Source organism: Lycium barbarum, chromosome 12 (assembly GCF_019175385.1).
Source record: "Lycium barbarum isolate Lr01 chromosome 12, ASM1917538v2, whole genome shotgun sequence".
In the NCBI taxonomy this organism is placed as follows: Eukaryota; Viridiplantae; Streptophyta; class Magnoliopsida; order Solanales; family Solanaceae; genus Lycium; species Lycium barbarum.
Genome location: NC_083348.1, coordinates 10,689,053 through 10,711,395, shown reverse-complemented (window position 1 = coordinate 10,711,395; position 22,343 = coordinate 10,689,053). Strand labels below are relative to the sequence as shown.

Sequence of the window (22,343 nt, the reverse complement as noted above, 5' to 3'; positions counted from 1 at the left end):
TGACTACGTTGTTTGATAAATGAATCGTTGATCAATGATTGTATTGTTGTGATAGTTAGTAAGGAAACTCCCCCAAATTGTTGTATGACCGGTAAGGTTAATCTGACATTCGAGGACGAATGTTCTAAAGGGGGGAAGGATGTTAGAACCCGTATTTTTGTACAGTGGAATAATCCGAATTTATTTATGATAAGCTAAGGACAAAATTATTTTGGGATACAAAGTCGGGATTCTTGACCTTCGAATTTATTTTGAGATATAAGTTGTGCATGAATTTATTGGTATGGAACAATTAGGAAAATTCGGGACCAAAAGTGATAAAAATTGGAAGATAAAAATCATCCACAATTTCCATGGTTGGCCCACACAAATGGTGTTCAATTTTAATTGGGACAACACATTAGTGTGGGCCAAGGGATAATTGTACACTTCATTTAAATGGTAAAGGGTGACCTCTAGTCTTCATTACTCATCCTCACACTTAAAAACAAAAGGGGCAAAAGCTGAAAACCTCCATTGAGGCTCACGGCCAGCTGGGAGAAAAATCCACTCCCATTTCAAGCCATCCAAAAATTAATTCCTTGGTACAAACCCCCTATTTTGAGGTCCCTAAGTAGCGTGGAAGCATCGTTGGATCGATCAACCCACCAATTTTCATCTTTGGAAACCCTAGGCTATTGGGAAATTGAAGGAGAAAGGTAAGAATCATTTATGTTTTGCATGTTACAAAGGTTGTATGCTTATTGTAGTAGGTTAAAAAGGATGAATATCATGAAATATAGTGTGTTGGAAGTGAGTTGGGTGTGTGGTGCTTGAGCCGTGTAAATGGGTGTTTGTTGTGTTGTGTTGAAATTATGAATTAATGCCTAGTTAGTTTATTATGATCATTGTAGGGTGAAGAACGATTGAGAATCATCCATATATGTACTCTTGTAGTGTTGGACGAAACGGGTCACAATATATGACAATGGACGAATTAATATCGCTTAATGTTTTAGTCGTCGTCGTTGTGAATTCTATGTTGGAAATAAACGTTTATTAACTCAAATTGATATTGTGATTGTTGCGGACTGATTTGGGTGCTATTGTACATTTAATGTGAATTATTTATTGATGAGAATAGCTTTGTTAGAATGTGAATTTTTGGGTACAACTCATGGTTTGGAAATGAGGAGCATGATATAGGGGTGTCTCGGGTTGGGGGCTGAATTCGGCTGAATTAGAGAAAAATTTGGGTTGTTGGGAATGTTGTATGAATTGCTTAGAATGTCTTTAAATATTGTTAGTATGTGAGCGTATAAGCGTCGATTGTGGCTTGAAGGTAAGTCGTCGAATTGAATTTATGAAAGTTGATGAATGATGGAAAAGAGAGCTATTATTGTTGTATTACCTTTCAGATTGATTATTAATGTTGTTAGGTTGGTTGTTGTTGTTGTTGTTGATTGATACGGCCGAGTTAAATTCTCGGGGTAGCCTATTTACAGGGGAAATGCTGCCCAAATTTCTGTAGAATTAAGGGCGAAATTGGAATTTAATGCCCAAAGAGTCTTTAGCTAATGTTTGGCATTTTATGGCTTATTTTTAGATCGTGGGCAGCCTGAATCATAGTTTGGACTTAGCTTGAGTTGGATCATATTGGAGAGCGTTTGAGGTATGTAAAGCAACCTTCCTTCTTTTGGCATGCCTTAGTTTCACATAGGCTAGATTAGAGCTTTAAGGGAATTCCAAATTCGAGATCCGAGCATGTTATGATCCATATATATATTCTTTGGCACTCTTATGTATATTTTTATGAAATATGAACCATGATGTATTTGAAGTAATCGCTTTCCGAAATTCGCATAGAAAATGTTCACTTTAAGGAATTTTGTAATCTCTGAATGCCATATTTTTCGCATAGAGACTCGGATCGCTCCAATAATTTTTATAGGAGTTTGCTTGATGTATAATGGGTATGTTTTTCATAGGCGGGCTCAGTTCGGGTCTATACTCGTCCGTGGGTCCCGCGACGCCCTTTATGTAAATTCGACAACTTTGAATCAAAAAGTGATAATTATTATTCCGATTTCGAATATGACTATTTTACTTATCCTTCGGATTTATAATAATGATTTTATGCATATGATTCCTCACTACTCCGCTCGTGCCTACTATGATATCGTTCGCCGGTTCCCGGGCCGGTTCTGTTGTCGTGCGCTTTTTGATACATTCCGGTGTTATGCTGTGTTTATGGTTCACCGTGCTCCTCGCTCGAGGGCCGGGTTCCACTTATGTTTGGCGTTATGCTGTGTTGTGATGTGTGACGGGGATTCGGAGATTTGAAACTTTCTGGTGTTATGCTGTGTTGTGGCGCCATCGACAGGCGGGCGACCACATTTTCCAGTGCCCTATGCATAATTTATACTTTGGAAATAAACATTTTGATATGTATTATTTTCTATATATCTGATTCGATTATTATTCAGATTTATTTCTGTACCTTCTGCTTTGCATACTCAGTACATATTTCGTACTGACCCCCTTCTCCGGGGGCTGCGTTTCATGCCCGCAGGTACAGACGCACAGCCTGGTGATCCACCTGTTTAGGTCACCCTTTCTGCTCTTCGGAGTGCTCCTCTCTTTCCGGAGCTTATACTTTTGGTATATATATTTATTAGTGCATTTGTATACATTCGTTCATGGGTACGGCGGGGCCTGTCCCGTCATATGATTCTGTCGGTCTGTTTAGAGGTCTGTGGACATGTTTGTGGGTTAGGGTCTTTCTGTATGGATGTATGTACATGTCGTTTGGGCGATCCCATACGCCGAGGCGGCCGGTTCGCATATGTTGTTTGGGCGATCCTATACGCCGAGGCGGCCGGTCCGCATATGTTTATATATTGCTTGGTTAGCCCTGTGTGACTTTTGTTGGTATTTAGTGCGTGCAGGGTATATTGGATAGTCCGTAAAACAAAGGAAACTCTGCCGAAATTTTCTGGAAATTACCTAAATTTGAAATAAAATCTTGTCGGCTTCTGCCATATACTAGAATGAGTTGATAGAATTTGAGATAATATTTGATAGATGGGTTCGGGTGCCCAGATCGGGCACTAGTCACGGCCTACGGGGTTGGGTCGTGACAGGAAACCCAAATATCTATAGCTTATGGTCTTAAGTTCCAATTCAAATCCAACAATGCACTTCTTGGCACATTGTCGGTAGGGGAAAGAGGAATTGCTTGACGCCGTATACTAAATACAACAAGCCCTATTCACATCATTATTCGAATCCTATCACTATGATTAAACATTGCACATCGAACATTCATATATACGTCTTAGTACACTTCTTACTCAGTAAGTATTCATGTTTGAAAAGTATCCTTATAGCCCTGTTTGGCCAAGCTTCTCCAAGTCAAAAATGTTTTTTCTTTCAAAGTTGAGGTGCTTGATCAAAGCATGAGAAGATAAAGTGATTTTGAGTATAGAAACAGAAGCTGAAAAAGTATATTTAAAAAAAAAAAATACTTTTGGAGACTTGTTTGGCTAACCTTCTAAAATCAACTTATTTTAAAAAGTATTTTTTGACTAATTAAATTGAAAAAGTAAGACTGATAAACATCTCTTCTAGGCACTCTCCGTTTATAAAAGAATCATAGATATGTTTGCTTTGTAAATATTCATGTGTTGAAGAGTATTTCCTAGGCATTCTGATCATCATGTACTACTATAAATAATTGTGAACCTGCTACTGTAATGGTTATCAAATATCTACATCATTATGTTTAGCATAACTAGAAATAAAATGTTCAGAAATAAAATGTATCTTTTTAGGATTCTTGTTGCAAGTTAATTTAAAACTATGAATTTTTCTCCAGGATTCTAATTGCAAATCGATTAAACATTATGAAAGCTAATTATTCTTATCTATTTTTAGTTCAAATTGCTTAAATTTTAAAGAAGAAAAATAATATGTTAGGTATTTTTAATTATACCGATATAACTCATAATTCTTTTATCTTTGTTGTATGTACCATATGTAGCAAATATCTGCAGTGTGTAAACCTAGTAACAGATAAGTCAATGTACACAATCGTGTCTACTTTGGAACGATGTAAATTCTTAAGCTTGTACTACCAGTAATTGTTAAGGGTCAAATTTACCCCTCTACTGTGAAAAATGGTGGTCGTCATGGTGGCACTATGGGGAAAGGAGTAGAGGTTCTAGTGCTTGGAAGAGAAGAAGTGGAAGGGAGGGGCCGAATGTATTAAGGGTGCTAAGATGGCATGCCACGTGTATCCACGTCACTAAAATATTAATGCCACGTGAGATTGGACATTCACTTTGGACAAACTTAACGGTAGAGGTTATATTTGATCTTGTTGTTAATGTTAAAGATATTTTTTAACCGAAAGTATAACAAGAGGATAATTTTGACCCTTTTCTCACGGTAGAGGGGTAAATTTGACCCATTTCCCTTCTGATAAACTGATTGGGAGAAATGAGATTACCGCCGTGAACTCGTTCAAATACGAAACATTGGTGTAGGGAATCCATGCCCTTTCTCAGCGCCAACGCTCTTGGATCGCTGATTGAATCAGCCGTATCAACTAAATCCCTTCTACTTGGTCGAGCTGTTCACGGTCACATCATCAGAACAATTTCACCCCCGTTCCCACCTTTCCTCTCTAACCATCTCATCAACCTCTACTCCAAACTCGACTCTCCCAATTCAGCTCAGCTCCTTCTTTCCCTCATCCCGTACCCTTGTCGTTCCGTCGTCACGTGGACCTCTCTCATCTCCGGCTCTGTCCAAAATGGTCATTTCACATCTGCCCTCTCACATTTCTCCCACATGCGCCGCGACTCTATTCAGCCCAATGACTTCACTTTCCCTTGCCTTTTCAAAGCTGCAGCATTCTTGCATTCCCCTGTAATGGGACAACAGCTTCATGCGCTCGCAATTAAGACTAGCTTCGTTAATGACGTGTTTGTTGGGTGTAGCGCTTTTGATATGTATGGGAAAACGGGTTTACGGGGTTATGCGGACAAGGTGTTTGATGAAATGCCTCAGAGGAATATCGCCACCTGGAATGCCTGTATTTCTAATTCTGTGCTTGATGGGAGGCCGTACGATGCGGGTTTGAAATTTGTTGAGCTCTTACGAGTGGGTGAAGAGAAACCTAATTCCATTACTTTTTGCGTGTTTTTGAATGCTTGCTCGGATGGTTTGTGTTTGATGCTTGGGCGGCAGTTGCATGGTTATGTGATTCGACTTGGGTTTGGATCAGATGTATCTGTTTTAAATGGATTGATTGATTTTTATGGGAAATGTCATGAGGTGGAGTATTCGGAGATGGTTTTTGATGAGATGAGTGCGCGTAATGGTGTATCGTGGTGCACTATGTTGGCGGTGTATGAACAGAATGATATATGGGAGAAGGCTTTTATGGTGTTTCTTAAGGCAAGGAAGGAATGTATTAATCCAACTGAATTCATGGTTTCAAGTGTGCTTAGTGCTTGTGCAGGAATGGCGGTGCTTGAGCTGGGGAGGTCTATTCATGGTCTTGCAGTAAAGGCTTGTATCGAGAGTAACGTATTTGTTGGCAGTGCACTTGTTGACATGTATGGGAAATGTGGTAGCATAGAAGATTGTGAGAGCGCTTTTTATGAAATGCCTGAGAGGAATTTGATAACTTGGAACGCCATAATGGGTGGTTATGCTCATCAAGGGCGCGCGGACATGGCATTGAATTTATTTGAGGAGATGACAAGTGGAAGCCATAATGTGGTGCCTAATTATGTGACGTTTGTTTCTGTATTGACAGCTTGTAGTAGGGCTGGAGCTGTTAAAATAGGCATGGATATCTTTGAATCTATGCGTAAGAAGTACGGGATTGAACCAGGGCCAGAACATTATGCATGTGCTGTGGACATGCTTGGAAAGGCTGGTTGGGTGGAGCGCGCATACGACTTTATCAAGAAAATGCCTGTTCCGCCTACAGTTTCAGTCTGGGGAGCTCTTTTAGGGGCTTGCAGAGTTTATGGAAAACCTGAACTAGGGAAGGTTGCAGCTGGCAATTTGTTTCGACTTGATCCAAAAGACTCTGGAAACCATGTCATTCTTTCTAATATGTTTGCAGCTGCTGGAAGGTGACCTTAAGTTCTTTGTTTCTTTTTGGCTAAGTTAATATGTGTATAGATACTGACTTTGAAAGCTCCTCCTTAATGCTTTGTTCTTTAATTCTGTCTCTGATCAGTCACTTTAATTGTTTAATCTTATCTTAGACATTCTTGTTATCTTGTCACACGGTCCAACTATACTAACTGTGAAGCTACTCCAGGAGAGCAGAGGCCCTGTTAATCTATGCTCATTTTGTTTTGATGCTTTCTAAGTAGACGTATTTTGACAATATAAGTACTGCTACATGTAACTGTAGATACATGCAGAAACATTGTATGAAATTTTAAATTGTGAAGGCTTACTCTAACCCCTTGAAGGACCAAATGTAAAGTTCTTTTTTTTTGCGTTACTACTACAGCTGAATTTATCATATGTTTCTTCCTCTTTCCTCATCTGTATGCAACTCTTTCTATTTTGGGACGTTCACAATATTTGTCACAATTCCATTAATAGTATTTTTCTATTAACTTTAGCTTGGAAGGAGGGGGGTAGGGGATCATGCTTGTTCCTTTGGACAAACTGGCACTTATATCTGTAGAATGCAAGTTGAGTGGTTGTTCATGGTCATTGGTATATAAGTTTGCCTTTCTCCAATACCTATTTATCATAAGAGGTAACTGCAGGTGGGATGAAGCTAATCTCGTCAGGAAGGAGATGAAAGATGTTGGCATCAAGAAAGGGGCCGGATTCAGCTGGATATCTGCAAAGAATTCTACGCATATTTTCCAAGCAAAGGATACAACTCATGAGAGATACCCAGAGATTCAAGCAATGCTGGCCAAGTTGAAGAGAGATATGAAAGCAGCAGGTTATACTGCTGACACGAATTTCGCACTATACGACTTAGAGGAGGAAGAAAAGGAATCGGAAGTTTGGTACCACAGTGAGAAGATTGCACTTGCATTTGGTCTCATTGCTATCCCTCCTGGAGTCCCAATAAGGATAACAAAAAACCTGAGGGTTTGTGTGGATTGCCATAGTGCAATAAAGTTCATCTCGGGCATTACTGGTAGAGAAATTATTGTAAGAGATAACAACCGATTTCATTCTTTCAAGGACTACCAGTGCTCATGTAGAGATTATTGGTGAATCTAGTTTAAGTATTCCAGAGAATTCCAGATACTTCCTTCCCATTCTGCTATTGATCCTAGCACTAATTTACACTCGTGATGCTACTGCAGCAATAGGAGTGATGTTCAGGTTGAGGGTCTGAACTAGAAGATTTCACCTCCATAAGTTTTCTTCACTTCCAAGGCCAAGCTGGAATTGCATACAAGGTTCACCATCCCCAGCTAGAGGCACAGTTAAGAGCTTTGCAAATCTGAAACTCAACATTTACACTGGCACTGCGGAAGCAGCTCTGCCTAACACATTTCCGAGCGCTGCAAGCATGAAGAGTGTATTCTTCTGCTTCTATAACATGTCATGTTATTTTATGTTCACATTGATGACAAAACAATTGAATGTGGGATGAAGGTCCTGGTGCTGCCAGAACACCATATGCAAGTTTCCGGCAATTTTGGACATGAAAAAACTTTCAAGGTACTACTAGCTTGCAGAGTTGAAGTTATGTGTTTTACTGTTGTAGATCCATATTCCTAGTACATCGTCAACATCATCATCATATATTATTAAAAGTGGGAAGCTCCTGAGGTTAAAGTTGAATTAGAAAATGCCCATTAAAATTTGATTGACCATTTTTCCCTTTACAAAAATAGGTCTTCTATTAAATAAATAATTTCAACAAAAACTGTTACATGAAGAAAATTGCTCATCTACCAGCCGTATTTATTGTTGGACTGTTACGATGCAAAGTTTTTTTTTTTTTTTTTTAAATGTTAAGTCTTTAATTTCTCAGTTTTTATTTTTTGTTCTTTTGAGCTTCCAATAGCTATTTCATATTTTTTGTTTCTTTATTAAGCTACACAGCACAAAGAAAAAACAGTTCATCATTTTATCCCTTTTCTTATTATTTTCCGTAAGAATTTTCTTATTCCAGAAAAATCTACTGCTTGTCTTCTTGTTTGACATGTTTTGACTTAGGTTAATCTATTTTTTCCCTATTAGACAAGTTTAATTTTGCTTATTGCTTGCTATTTAGGAGCTTGTATTTATGGATAAGATATAATTTTGGTCCTTTTACAAGACATCGTTCTATACATATTTTTTAGTTTCTTTTTTAAGGGAAAAGGTTCAAAAATACCCCTCTACTTTGGGAAAAGGGCTAAAAATATCTTCCGTTACGAATTTGGGTCAAAAAATACCCCTCCTGTCATTAAATTTTTCAAATATACCCCTGTCTTAACGGAAATCCTCAAATCCCCCAAAATAAACCGATTTAATTTTTTAACTCGCTCCATTATTAAACCTGACCCAACTAAATAAAAAACCCTAGAAAGTCTTGAGGGTAGACAACTTGTAAATCAAACATAAGAGTCCAATGAAATGAACCAACTCTGCCAAAACGAAGAAGTGATTATGTTTTCGGATGAACAACTAGAGAATCACCACCAAAGTGAATGATATGACAACTAGCCATTTTTGACTGCCTTCGAACCCATGAGAACAGCTTCGATGGTATTTGTAACCCCTTTTCACCCATTTCTCTTCGTAGTTTCTTGATTCTCTCTTCTCAAATTGATAAATTGAGAAAACAGTGACTACTATGTAGACTATGAGCCTGTTTGGATTGGCTTATAAGTTGCTTATAAGCTGTTTTCAGTTTTTTTGAGTGTTTGACTGGTCAACTTAAAGTCATTTTGTGCTTAAAATAAGCTCAAAAAAATAATTGGGCCCATTTGACTTAGCTTATCTAAAGCAGCTTATAAGCCAAAAAAAAATAAGTTAGACTACCCCAACTTATTTTTTTTAGCTTATAACTCCAATACATGTAGGCTAGCAGAAATACTTGACACGAGAAGCAGAACAATCATAAATTAACACGTTGTTTGTTATTCCTTCCTGAAACACATTCATGGACGTTAGATGTGTAGCCTCATCTGAGAGCAACTTTAAGTTTAGGCAACCACAAATTTGGGTCGGGTTTAATGATGGGGTGGGCTTAAAAAATAAAATCGGGTTATTTTGGAGGATTTGGGGATTTCCGTTAAGACAGGGATATATTTGAAAACTTTAATGACGGAAGGGGTATTTTTGACCCACATTCGTTACGGAGGATATTTTTAGCCCTTGTCCCGAAGTGGAGGGATATTTTTTACCCATTTCCCCTTTTTTAATCATTTGAAGGTATAGCAGAAGCGAGTGTTTGAAAGACTGTCAGATATAGTTAGCACCAATATTATTTCAATAGTATCAATGTTAAAATTTGGTCCCATCGCATTTAAAAAAGAATTCGCCGTTGTTAAACTTTTAAGTACTTTTGCATCACAACCATATATGTATTTGGATCTACTTATTAACTAAATTTAGTTGTTCAATTTTGCAGGTTGAGATGATATCTAATAATTTTGCATTCAAGAATCAAATTATTTGAATAGGTTGATTGTTCATCAGTTTGAGTTGTACTTTTCCGCTTTAGATTTCATTTCTCACCTACACACATGTTTTAATATCATATATACTGTTTTAAAAATTATGTACTTATTAACATGAAACAAACGTGCAACGCACGTGTTCAGAAACTGGTATACACAAATGTACAAAGATCCAAACTAAAAGCTTGATTGATATATTCATAGACAACAACTATGTCTTGATTCCAAACAAGTTCGGGTTGGCTACATGAATCACCATTGTCCACGTCGCTCCATTAAAGCACGAGCATTTGCTCTAGTGGTCTGATATATTCACTGACAGCTTTAGAAAAATTATTAAGCATGTTAATGTTTCTTAGATATGTTAGTTTTAAAGTTCTTATAAAGAGATCATGAATTGTTCCTGATGACCTACTGCTCTCTACAAATATTTTGACCACAAAGATTACCCCTTTAAACTTTTTGGGCTAATAATATTGGTACATAATTCAAGTCGTGATCCGGACACACCTCTTGTGATACCAATTCATCCACATTTTTTAAACCCCTTGTACTAATAATAGTTGAGAAATCTGTAGAGAGTAGGAAGTCTATTGTTTCTTATCTGATGCAAGAGATTGAATGTACCACAGTAATGGGAATGATGTAGAAAGCATGAAATGATCTTTCTTATTTCAGTTAATCCGTTTTGGTGTAAACAGAAAATACTGTGTTGTAAAGACAACTGGTAAAAGTATGACGAGTGCCAATGGTTGTCTCGTGCTAGTCATGCACACAGCCAGTAAATACTTTTGAGTTTTGACAGCGACGTGGTGTATCAGAAAAAAAAAATGTAGAGAAAAAGAAGAGGCTTATATTTGAATCATACATCTACCTATCTCTGTTTAAATTAGCGACCAACTCAAGTCTACAGAGAGTACTAATCAAGGAGTCCCTTGCATCGTTTTTCATTCAACGTAAGGATCAGGGATGTTTTTGGTACTTAGAACCTTGGTTGGATGTTTTGGAATTTGAAGCACACACTCACTAGTTCCAAATTTATCCCTCAGCAATTCCCTATTTATGAATAAATGTTTTTCTCACTTTTCTAGTATGCAATTAAGGTGCCATAGTTGTGTAGTGCAGAACAGAAAGAAGAGAACACCACTGCACAGGGAAATCTTAGCAATTCTATTTGTTTATGATGATGTTGTCCAGGGTGCTTAGCAAAGAATTGCACTGCATACCTGCTATCTCCGATTACCACAAGTACCAGTGTACCAGGTAGCTCTGCCCCACTCCTAGGCAGATCGAAAGAAATCTAGCAATTCTGATTTTTCAACAATGACTATTAGTTTATTGAACAAAAATTTTCCAGTGCCTCGTTCTTTTTCCCTATTTCATGTAAGTTTGAGACTAAGTAAATTAGTGATTGAGCAAATTTTTGCTCTAAATTTAAGGTTTTACATTGTTGACATTGCAATATTATCCAGCAGCAAATTGCTGGCGTTCAAGGTTACGGAGCAGAAGGATTTCCAGATGTAATTCTAGTTGTTACATTTCAGTTTAAACTTCAAGCATCACCCAAAGGAAGACGCATTTTTTTTATAACCGTCAACTCGCGCACACTTCGACTAGTTCCACGAGGCAAAGGAAGATACATTCTTCTATCTGATATTTGAAGTTTTCATTTTTTTTCCCTCTTGAAGTGATGATTTGTTCTATTTTATAGTTGATTGAAGCAACAGTTCTCGGAAAAGCACTTTGGACGATGAGGTTTAGTGGGTGGACATACCAGACAAACATTTGCCTTCTCAATGCAAACTGAGTTTGCTAGTTTTGAGGAGTGGTTTCAAAATCAAAAAACACGATAAAGCGAGGAGAAAACTGGACTCATCTTTGAAGTCAAGTGCACAGTTTAAACTCTTTGCCAATGACTTGGTGATTGAAAACGCATGGAAATTTTCTTGATGGCTACTTCCAATATTTGGTGGATGCAGCTAGGCCAATTTTTAACGCGCTTTTAGAGGATACACATCAAGGATGTACCATTGCAGCCCCAAAGGCCGATAATTCCTCCCTTCCGGAGGTCATATTGATCGAGCAATGCAAAGGCAAGGGGTCTCAATTACTTATAAAAGCTCCAACGGAACAGGTGCATGATCAAGGCCACCAAGGTGGCAAAAGCTCATTTCCGTTAAGTGTAGTTGCTCAAGCTTCTAGTAAGAGATCGTCTCGAGGCGAGAGTGATACCAGTCATGAAGAGCGTTGTTGGAGGAAAGTGAGGTCACGTTCAGGAAAATTGGAAGATGCCGATTTAGCAGTAGTCGAGATTCTTGGCAGCGTTGGTAGTCCTTCGAGGACTTTGACAGCTCTTATTAAAGAGGTATGATTTAAAACCTTTAGTTTTCCAGACATGCCATAATGACTTTTACTAATTATTTGTCCTTTTTATACAACCAAATGGTGTTGGAGCATTACAACGAGGAAGGTCAACGGAGAGTGGTGAGTCCGTTTCTGGTCCGGACCCAATAAAATCATCTTCTACAACTAAGGCAGAATAGGGGACAACTTCTATTTATCGTGATGAAGTGAAAGAAAAGTTGAGTTATGACTTGCAAAAACGTCCAGCAGCTGTAGTGTCCGTATTTGATGGGAAAAAGGTTGTCTTTAACTACAGAACTATGTTTATTTCTACTCTTTGGGCTGTGATTCGAGATAAGCTTTCCGGAAGTGATGTAGACAGGGCTTCCTCTCTTGAAGAATAAATCCAAGTGATTCTCAAGGATATGGATGGAAAGGATGTGGATGTTTCCCCTTTGATGAAATTATTGAAGTCGTTGTTTGAGCTTGCTGCTTCGTACAACAAGGCACGATTAAACCTACACGATAAGGATGTGGAAGCTGCCAGAAAAGAATTATTTATAGCAGTTGGAGAGCATCTTTCAAATGCCATGTTTGAAGAACACGAGAAGGTTGAAAGAGCTTTGTCTATCTGTCAATCTCTAGATGAGGTGAAAGAGAAGATAGAAAAGATGCGCACAAAGGAGAAGAACTTAAAGTCCTCTTAGAAGCCACCGAGAAGGAAGTCGAAGAAGCTAAATTAAGAGCCTTGACTGCTGGAAAGGAGTTCGACGCATGCCATGATGTAGACTTGTCGAATGCCGACGACTCGATTGATTTAGAGCAGAAGAAGGAGCAACTGGAAGCTATGCGCCACGACTTAATCAATTACAAATTGTGTTTAGATTAGTCCATAGAAAGTATTTCAATTGCTCTTTCTCTCTCTCTCTCTTTTTTTTTTTTTTTTTTTTTTTTGCATTTGATTGATTAGTGGATGTAATTATTAGAAATAAAGACTCCATTTATTTTGTTTTAGGTTGCACATTCTCCTTGATATGTTTTGTGGTTGCTTTTTTTTTACTTAATCAAGAGTGATATATCTATTGTCATTCACTAATACCATCAAATTTCTCTTAAACGATGTTTCTCAAAGCTCAAAGTTCTCAAGGGTGTCAAGATTTGAATTTTAGAGGCTACACGCATTTCCTCTTAACATAACGTTGTTCATCAACTTAGAGCCTTTGTGCCAAAAAATTTATATCATGATGTAGGAATGTCGAAATCATGAGACGTTTAATTCTTCGAAAACTAGACTGCTATATCTAAAACATATCCAAAATTCAAAGTTTGATACCTTCAGAATCGTCCCAAATAAATTCCAGAATTCTGCCTTAGACATTGGCACGCTGGCAGATTTAGATTTGCACTGCCTCACCAAAAAAAAAAAAAAAATTAAAAAAATTCTTGATGTGGGAATGCCAAAATTATGAGCTGTTAAATTTCGCGCAAAACTAGACTTCTATATCTAAGACATATCCAAAATTCAAAGTTGGATACCTCCTGAATCATTCCAGATAAATTCCAGAATTCTGCCTTAGATATAAGCACGCTGGCAGATTTAGATTTGCGTTTCACCAAAAAAATTATATCTTGATGTAGGAATGCCGAAATAACGAACCATAAATTCCACGAAAAGTAGACTTCTAAATCTATGACATATCCAAAATTCAAAGTTGGATACCTTCAGAATCGTCCTAGATAAATTCCATAAGTCTAACTTAGATATCGGCACGCTGGCAAATACAGATTCGCCCGGCTTCTCCAAAAAAATTCATATCTTGGTGTTGGAACTTCAAAATCACGAGGTTCTTGTCCCATTGAATAGATAACTCAAAAAACTACAATCTATATAAAAATCACGGCCAACAGCTTTATGGATTTGTACATATCATTCTTCGAATTTAGCTCAGATTCTGCCTTGCTCGACTCTATAATTTTGCACGCTTGTTCATAACTCATGTTTGGAGTTTTCAACTCACCCGCTACTTGATCTTCCAGCACTCATCGCACAAATGCTATATGTATGCCGAAGAAAGAGGCACAATTCACATTTGATTCATCTACACAAACTTCTTTTTTTTCTTTAGTGGCATTATTATTTGATAGAATTAATGTGATGTTCACAAAATGCCATACTATTTTTTTAACTCATAAGACTGAACTTAGAATAATACTCTAAGAGCCTACATACCTCGGCCAAGAGGATCAAGTCATACCGTAGTTCAGAAAATTGAGTTTTTTTTTCTACCCTTTTTTTTTTTAACTCATGCGACTAAACTTAGAATAAAACTTTAAGCGCCTACGTACCTCAGTAAAGAGGATCAAGTCATACCGTAGTTCATAAATTTGATTTTTTTTTTTTTTGCAATAACTTTTGCCTAGGCTGCCTCTTTCGAGATTTTCAACCTAGCAGACATTGTTTTTGGGTTTAGGGTTTAGGGTTTAAGGGGCCGTACACAGTTTATACTCTTGCAGGCCAGGAGTTGCATGCAGTTTATGCTCGTTCCTTAAGGAGTATATTTTCTTTCTCTTCTTCAAGGATAGTATCTCTTCATGAATTTCCCATTGATGGGCCCAATCCGCAAGTCTTCTGAGCCAACAAGCTTGTAAGCGCCAGTTGAGTATACTTCTTGCACAACATACGACCCATCCCATTTAGCAGCAATCTTGCTTCCAGATCGACGAGAAGTAATAATTGGCCTTCTTACAATAAGAACTTGGTCACCCACTTGGAAGCATCTAAGACGAACCCTCTTATTGAAAGATCGAGATAGACGGGCTTGATAGCATTTCAGATTTTGTTGAGATTCTAACCTCTTTTCATCAAGAGCCTCAAATTCTTCAAGGCGTAACCTAGCATTCTCGTCATCAGTGAGTCCTTCTTGAATAGCAAGCCGCAATGATGGGATTTGACGCTCAAGTGGAAGGACTGCTTCAAATCCATAAAAAAGAGAATAAGGAGTCGCTTGCGTTGGGGTGCGATAGGTCGTCCCATATGCCCAAAGAGCTTATTCCATTCTTTCATGCCAATCTCTCTTAGATTTGGAGACGACTTTCTTCAACAAGTTGCAGAGTGTCTTATTAAATGCTTCAACGAGGCCATTGGCAGCAACATAACACATAGAGGAATTACGTTGCTTGAAACCAAAAAGGTCACAAATCTTAGTCATCAACTTGTTATCAAATGACTTACCATTGTCTGTCAATATATACCGAGGAAAGCTAAAATGATAGATAATATTGACTCGGATGAAGTTTGTCACATTCTCCTTCTTTACTTCTTTAAGAGAAACAATGTATTACACCTCGCACTTTCAGAGCATAAGCATGCCACATACTTCACCGTATTAATGGAGTATTGGAGATTTCCCATGAAGTTTTGGGAGGTACAAGCCATGGGAAGTACGTAACAATGAAGCACAAGATGAATTACGATCTTGTAAGTCGTAACCGGGAAGGAAAACCTTGTAACCAAAGGACATGACTATTATCAAGTATGATTAATGATAAATATCATGTATGGAGAGTTTCGAAAGATTCCGAGACCAAGCAAATCGAAGAAAATAAGTTTGTCGAAAATTTGGAAAAAAGTTGGCAGAATTTTGGACAGAATTTTGGGTTAACTTTGGAGGGGTATATTTCCAGGTATATTAGGAGTTTTAAGGTGTTTCAAAAGACTAAAATTAATTTCGTCGAGTCTAGTTTCCAACTCAGCAAACCGCTTGTCAAAACGACATCGGAGTAAGGAGTTATGGCCATTTTAAGATAACCCTCCAAACTGCCAAATGGCTTCTGCGGGTCCCTCTTGGGAAAGTCGGTTCCACCGACTTTCAAGGGGTATAAAAACCCCATCAACCCCATTTTGTTTTAGCATTTTACACTCCCATGAGTTCTAGAAATCTCATAACACATCCCCCAAACATTTATAGCCCATTAAATCAAGAATTTAACAAGATTACACCAAACTAGTCCATGAAAGGTGATTGTTCTTGCTTCTACTTGATGTTGTGGTAAGTTTGGTCTTGAAGAAAGTTGGTGTGGCTAAATTTATTCAAGTATAAGGTATGTTATTCATCCTATCTCTTATGTTGAGTTGATTTGAAGGTTTACCAAGTCTTAAAAGTGAAAATAGTTATGGAGGAAAGGTCAATAAGTGTTGTGTTGTAGTTGTTGTGTCATGGACTGTTTTGAGCATGTTGTGGCCATATGGTTGGGCTGATTTACATGTATATGGATAGTATCTAATGTTGTTGGTGTGTTGGTGAGATTACGCTCCTTGATTAGGAATAAAGGAAGTGTATATTGTTGTTATATGTTGAAAAATATCGTGTGGGAAATTTTATGGAATATTTTGGTATTGATGATGATGTTGTTGATATTAGTATTGCTATTGTTGTTGTTTTGTTGGTATTGTGATTTCGGGCTAGGGATATAAACAGGGGAGATGCTGCTCGAATTTCAGCAGATTTTAAAAGGAATTAATTTGAGGGCTTAAGACAAGCACATGACGACAAGCCGAACAATAATACGAATTCTCTTGAATGTAGAATTACGAGCTTAGGGGCATAAGAGTTAAATAGTTAAGGTTAAGGCGACCGAAAAGGTATGTTAAGGCTAGTCCCTTTCTTTCAAAAGGCATGATTCCTGTCACGACCCAACCGGAGGGCCATGACGGGCACCCGGTGCTGACCCACCCGGGTACCTCTTATCGTACTCTCATATTCATATCTAGGTGAGCCACATGCTTACTCATAATTTACATACATCTATAGTGCTAATCTCGCTGGGCAACAACATATTTATATCATCATCAATAACAATGCCTATATCCATATACACAAGCCGACGAGGCTATCAAAATGATATACAAAATATGAGCCGACAAGGCTGCAAGACATATAACCATACACAACTGTCTACGAGCCTCTAAGGAGAGTATGTAACATCATATAGGCGGGACAGGACCCCGCCATGCCCATATGTATGTACACAAAAGAATAATACCCAAAAGTTGTAGCTCCAAATGAGATGTAGCTCCTCTATGTAGTCCCTGAAAAGAAATCTACGAATCAAACCTGTCTCCTGGTCCACCTGCAGGTATAACGCAGCGTCCACAAACAAAAGGACATCAGTACGAATAATGTACTGAGTATGTAAAGCATAATCAACATCATAATAGAAACATAAGAAATAACATAAGATAGAGAGGTCATGAGATAATGAAGCCATTTATACCTTCAGCGTTGTTCATCGTATTTACTTATCCCCTTTCTAATAGGAACCTTCCATTTCATACATTTATACGTTTAGTAGTATCATACCCGACCATAGAGATTCGGTGTCTTACATACCCGTCCATGATAAGGTTCAGTGTTATACGTACCCGGCCCTACCAAGGCTCAGTGTTATCCATACCCAACTGTAGTAGTGTGCGCGCGATAGATATCATACCTATATATATATATATATATATATATATATATATATATATATATAGAAGCACATACACGTTCTCAACATTATCATCGTCATCATCATTTTCATTATATCCTTCCTTAGAGAATCAACTATCATAGGATGGGACCAATGGTATTATGAGATTTATCAAGAATCATGAGCCTTAGCGATTCTAGGAATGAAGTCATTTGGAAGACGCTATGGAACTCATATGAAGGTATTTAGCAATGGGACCATGCCTTAATGAAAGAAGGGTTAGCCTTACATACCTCGTCGTCTTCTTAACTACTTAACGTTCACCGTTGAAGCTTAGAAAATCTACATTTAAAAGGATTCATACCTTGGTTAAGCCTTAAAGATACTCTTAAATCCAAACTAGAACAATTCATGAGTTAACGAAAATCGGGCAACATTTCCCCTATTTCATCGACTTCCACCATATCACAAAATAACTCCCAAATAACCATAATAACATCTACAATATCATAATCATGTAGTCACATTCCATTAAGTCTTCCATATTCATTCTCACATTCAACTTACACTAGCAACTTCAAACCAACCCTTTGCATATTTTTCGTAGAACGTGTCTCATCATCATTATTACCTTCTATAGCAAGATTATATCCATATCATACTAAGAATCATAACTCAAGTTAGCTTACTACTCAAAAAAACATCATAAAAACTACATTTAGAACTCATCTTCTACTTTCTCCTTCTACCTAAGTTGTTCAACAGCTAAACATTCTTGATAACATGTAATAAGTATGAAAACTAACCTTTTTATCTCATAAGAATGAGCTTTGGAGAAATCTATCAACTTATATGAAAACCCTAGCTTCAATATCCAAAGAATTCTTGGAGTCTACTAACCCTAGCAAGACTTCTAACACATGGGTATCTTGATTCTTGACTCTTGATATTTAATCTCCCTTGGATTAGTTTATGGATTTGAAGAGAGGGTTTTTAGAGAGCTTTTGGATCTGATTTAGTAAAATAAAATGTCCAAATGAAGTGGAGTGAAATATATAAAGCGTAACTTAAAATCCCGTCGGGCAATTCTGCGCCCATTTTGATGGGCCGTCAAAATTCCTGCGGACCGTCAAAATGCTCCGTAGAACTGCCCAGTCAAATATGGTTCACTATGACTGTTTTACGCTGGGTTGGTGCAATTTGACGGGCCACAGAAATTTCTGCGGTCCGTCAAAATACATGTGGGCCGTCAAATGGTCCGTCAAAATTTTCTGCTCAGAAGTCTGTCTTGAAACACCCATAACGTTTTACTCCGATGTCACATTGACGAATGGTTTGATGCGATGGAAACTAGACTCGATGAACTTAAATTTGGATAAAATAAACACACCAAAACTCCTCATATTCTAGGAGATGTACTTCCCCCAATTTGGACCAAAATCCTGTCCGAAAATTTTTCCAAGTTTTCCCAAAGTTCCGACGAACTCCATTCCTTAATTTGCTTGTCCTCAAATCCTTCCATAGCTTATTTCTAGGGCTTAAACCCCCATAACCATAATATGGGAACATATAATCTCATGTATCCTAGAAGGTAACTCCAGTTTCCACGATTAGGACAACTAACACCTAAAGAATCTCAACGGACGAAACTACGAGGTGTAACAACTCCTATGTTATGATTCCACACATATTTTTCATAACCTTCTTACTTCCAAAAGTTAGAAGTTCATGATTCTTAAAATATTTTTATGATGCTAAAGATGAGATGTTTTTTATGATGAACATGATGATGATGATTTTAATTCTATAAATTCCAAAGCTTATGATTTTAATGCTATTATGAGATTATTGAGCTTATTTCATGATTTTCTTGATTTTATTCATTGTTGTTGATCTCACCTCATAATACTTGTTCCTTCAAGGTGAGATATAACGATGACGATAATTCCATTTCTAATGCTATCCAAGTTCATCGTTCTTGATACTCTCACGACACTATTGATCTAATCTTACGATATTTGATCCCCTACGAAAAGATATGGTGGTAATGATAATGATGATGATGATGTGCCTTATTTAGGTACTCTTGTATATGTATATATGTAGTCATGTGTGACACCGAGTCCCGTAAGGGCCGGGTACGGATACTACCGAGTCCCGAAAGGGCCGGGTACGGATACTATCGAGTCCCGAAACGGACGGGTACGGATACTACCGAGTCCAGAAATGGTCGAGTACGGATATGATCGAGTCCCGAAAGGGCCGGGTACGGATGCCATCGAGTCTCGAAAGGCCCGGGTACGGATAATACCGAGCCTATATGGCCGGGTACGATGTTGTATTGTACTGTAAGTTAATGCATATGTAAGCATGTGGATGTAAAAAGTGTTTCTTCTAGAAAAGGGTAAATAAGTATGACAAATGTTTTAAAAGGTATTATGAGATATAAACTGTTCTTTTATCTTATGCTATTCTTAGTGCTTTAATCATGTTATTATTCATGCCTTACATACTAAGTCCATTATTCATACTGACGTCCCTTTTTGTGGACGCTGCGTTCATGCCCGCAGGTAGACAGGTAGGCGGACCTGATCCGTAGGTGCTTTATCAGCGGATTCTCAGGAGCACTCCATTTACTTCGGAGCTGCCGTCTATTTGATATTGGTCCTGATGGTCACAAGTAGTCTATGTAGAGGCTTGTAGACATGTGTGTACAGTTGGACGTTTCATAACCCTTCCGGTTCATATTGTTGTACAATATTTTAGTAGCCTTGTCGACTAGTGAAGATGGGCATAATTGTTTAAGATTATATAGAGATGTGCCATTATATTGTGATATATGTCCTTACAAATTAGGATATCTATGAGCTATCTTTATGGTCCACCCAGAAATGACTATGAGATGTATGTTTAGAGGTGCTCGGTGTGTTAGCTCCTGGTGCCCGTCATGGCCCTCCGGTTGCGTCGTGACAAAAGTGGTATCAGAGCAGTTTGTCCTAAGGAGTGTCTACGAGCCGTGTCCAGTAGAGTCTTGTTTGTGGGTGTGAAGCGCACTACACTTATAAACAAGAGGCTACAGGGCATTTAGGAACGATTGACCCTTCTTTGTCATCTTAGATCGTGCCGTAAAGCTAAATTACAGGATGTGATGTCCCTGATGCTAATCCTAAATGTTTTGATTATGGATGAGTAGTTGATTATGCCGTGATGAGGAAATTGATGAGAATTGAAGTTGTTACTCCGAAAGTGTTACGACCCAACCCGCCATGACCGACACCCATCTAAATCCTAATGGGCGAACCAACATACATACCACCTAATCCATTAAATACGATTTTTATATAAATCAAACTAAACAATTATTACTCATTTAACAACAAAAGAGCAAGTAAATCATGCCATAAATACTGTAGTAAGTGCGGAAGTTCTAACTATTACAATCCCCGAAATCCAAAATTCATCGTACAGGACTCTAAGCAAAAACATGTCTAAGAACTGAAATCTGCCTAATAAGTATCCATAATGTCCAGAATAAGAAAAGACATCATAGGTAGAAGATCTTCAGGCGGCCTAGCATGAGAAGAAGCTCACCCCAAAATCTATCAGCAATTATCCTCCACGCTAGATGTGAGGACGAGTAGCGGCCTCTATATTAAATCTGCACTCAAAGAATGCAGCAAGGTAGTATCAGTACAATCACTATGTACCGGTAAGCAGCATAGGACGACTAAGATTAGTATCATGCATATCTTATGAAATCAATAGAATAAACAAGCCCGTTAATCATACACGAATATCAATACATCATAACAAGTCAACCACAGACAATCGCAACAAATCACCAAATTGCCAAGAATCACAAACACGTCAACCACTACGGAAATAAATTTACCACTATAATCCCACTCGTTGTACACACATGCTATCTGATGTCATAGCTCAGTAGTCATGACCTGCAGGGGACCCATGGTATCCATGTACCACTTGTTCCGGAACACTCTTCGGACCCGAGCACGACCTCTGTTCCGGAACGAACCTCGGACGCGGTATATAACAATAAACCTCTCGTTTCCGGAACTATCCTCGGACCATGAGCCTATAATCTAGGCCACATGTGTGCCTTGTCATACCTTTTACAGAACAATGTTTCTTACCTTCTCAATATCCATATTCACCTCATCATTTCATGTCACAATACCGTCGAGAATACTATATTAACTTCTCATCACAATACATCCACTGCAAATTAAATCACATAGGAATAATGGCATGAAGCCTACACAACATTCAATCACAAGCACATAGGAGCTTAACCACACAATACCATGTAATGAATACTAGACATGCTTTCTCCTAATGAAATCACAAACATACATTCAACTAACCAAAGTCTAACTCAAGTAAACCGTAACCTACCTTAGAGTAGAGCTGGAATAATGACTGTGACTTTGCTACAACTTTTCCTTTCCTCAAGGCCTCAATACGTTCGCGGTTTAAAAATAGAAGGCTTAATGAGTCACATTGCTCAATTTGCAAATACCAAGGCAAGAAATACACTTCCCTCTCCCCATTCTAAGGGCGGATGATTTCTAGGTGATAAACAACCTATCAAAGCTCCTAATATTCATAAACCATCAATTTCTACCACATTCTATCAAACATTCCCATTACAAACAGTTTGCTATGACAAAGACACCATTTTTATAGAACCCTAGGTCTCAATCACTTAGTTTACTATTTTAATTGTTCAATTTATGACAAATAGCAACTAATCAATCCATTTAAATGATAATACACGTTAATAATCCTAACCCATTAAGTTTAGAAGGTTTATTGATATTTTAGGGTTCCTACTTCACTGATAAACCCGGA

General features: G+C 37.9%; 1 protein-coding gene across 1 annotated transcript; it reads left to right on the top strand.

Annotated features, from left to right (window-relative positions):
* Positions 1-4,442: 4,442 nt before the first annotated feature.
* LOC132621916 (pentatricopeptide repeat-containing protein At4g14850) lies at positions 4,443-7,728 on the top strand. The gene is made up of 2 exons (XM_060336392.1): positions 4,443-6,131; positions 6,786-7,728. Exons 1-2 carry the CDS (start codon positions 4,534-4,536, stop codon positions 7,249-7,251), a joined length of 2,064 nt encoding a protein of 687 aa, XP_060192375.1. The 5' UTR covers positions 4,443-4,533; the 3' UTR covers positions 7,252-7,728.
* The last annotated feature ends 14,615 nt before the right edge of the window (positions 7,729-22,343 follow it).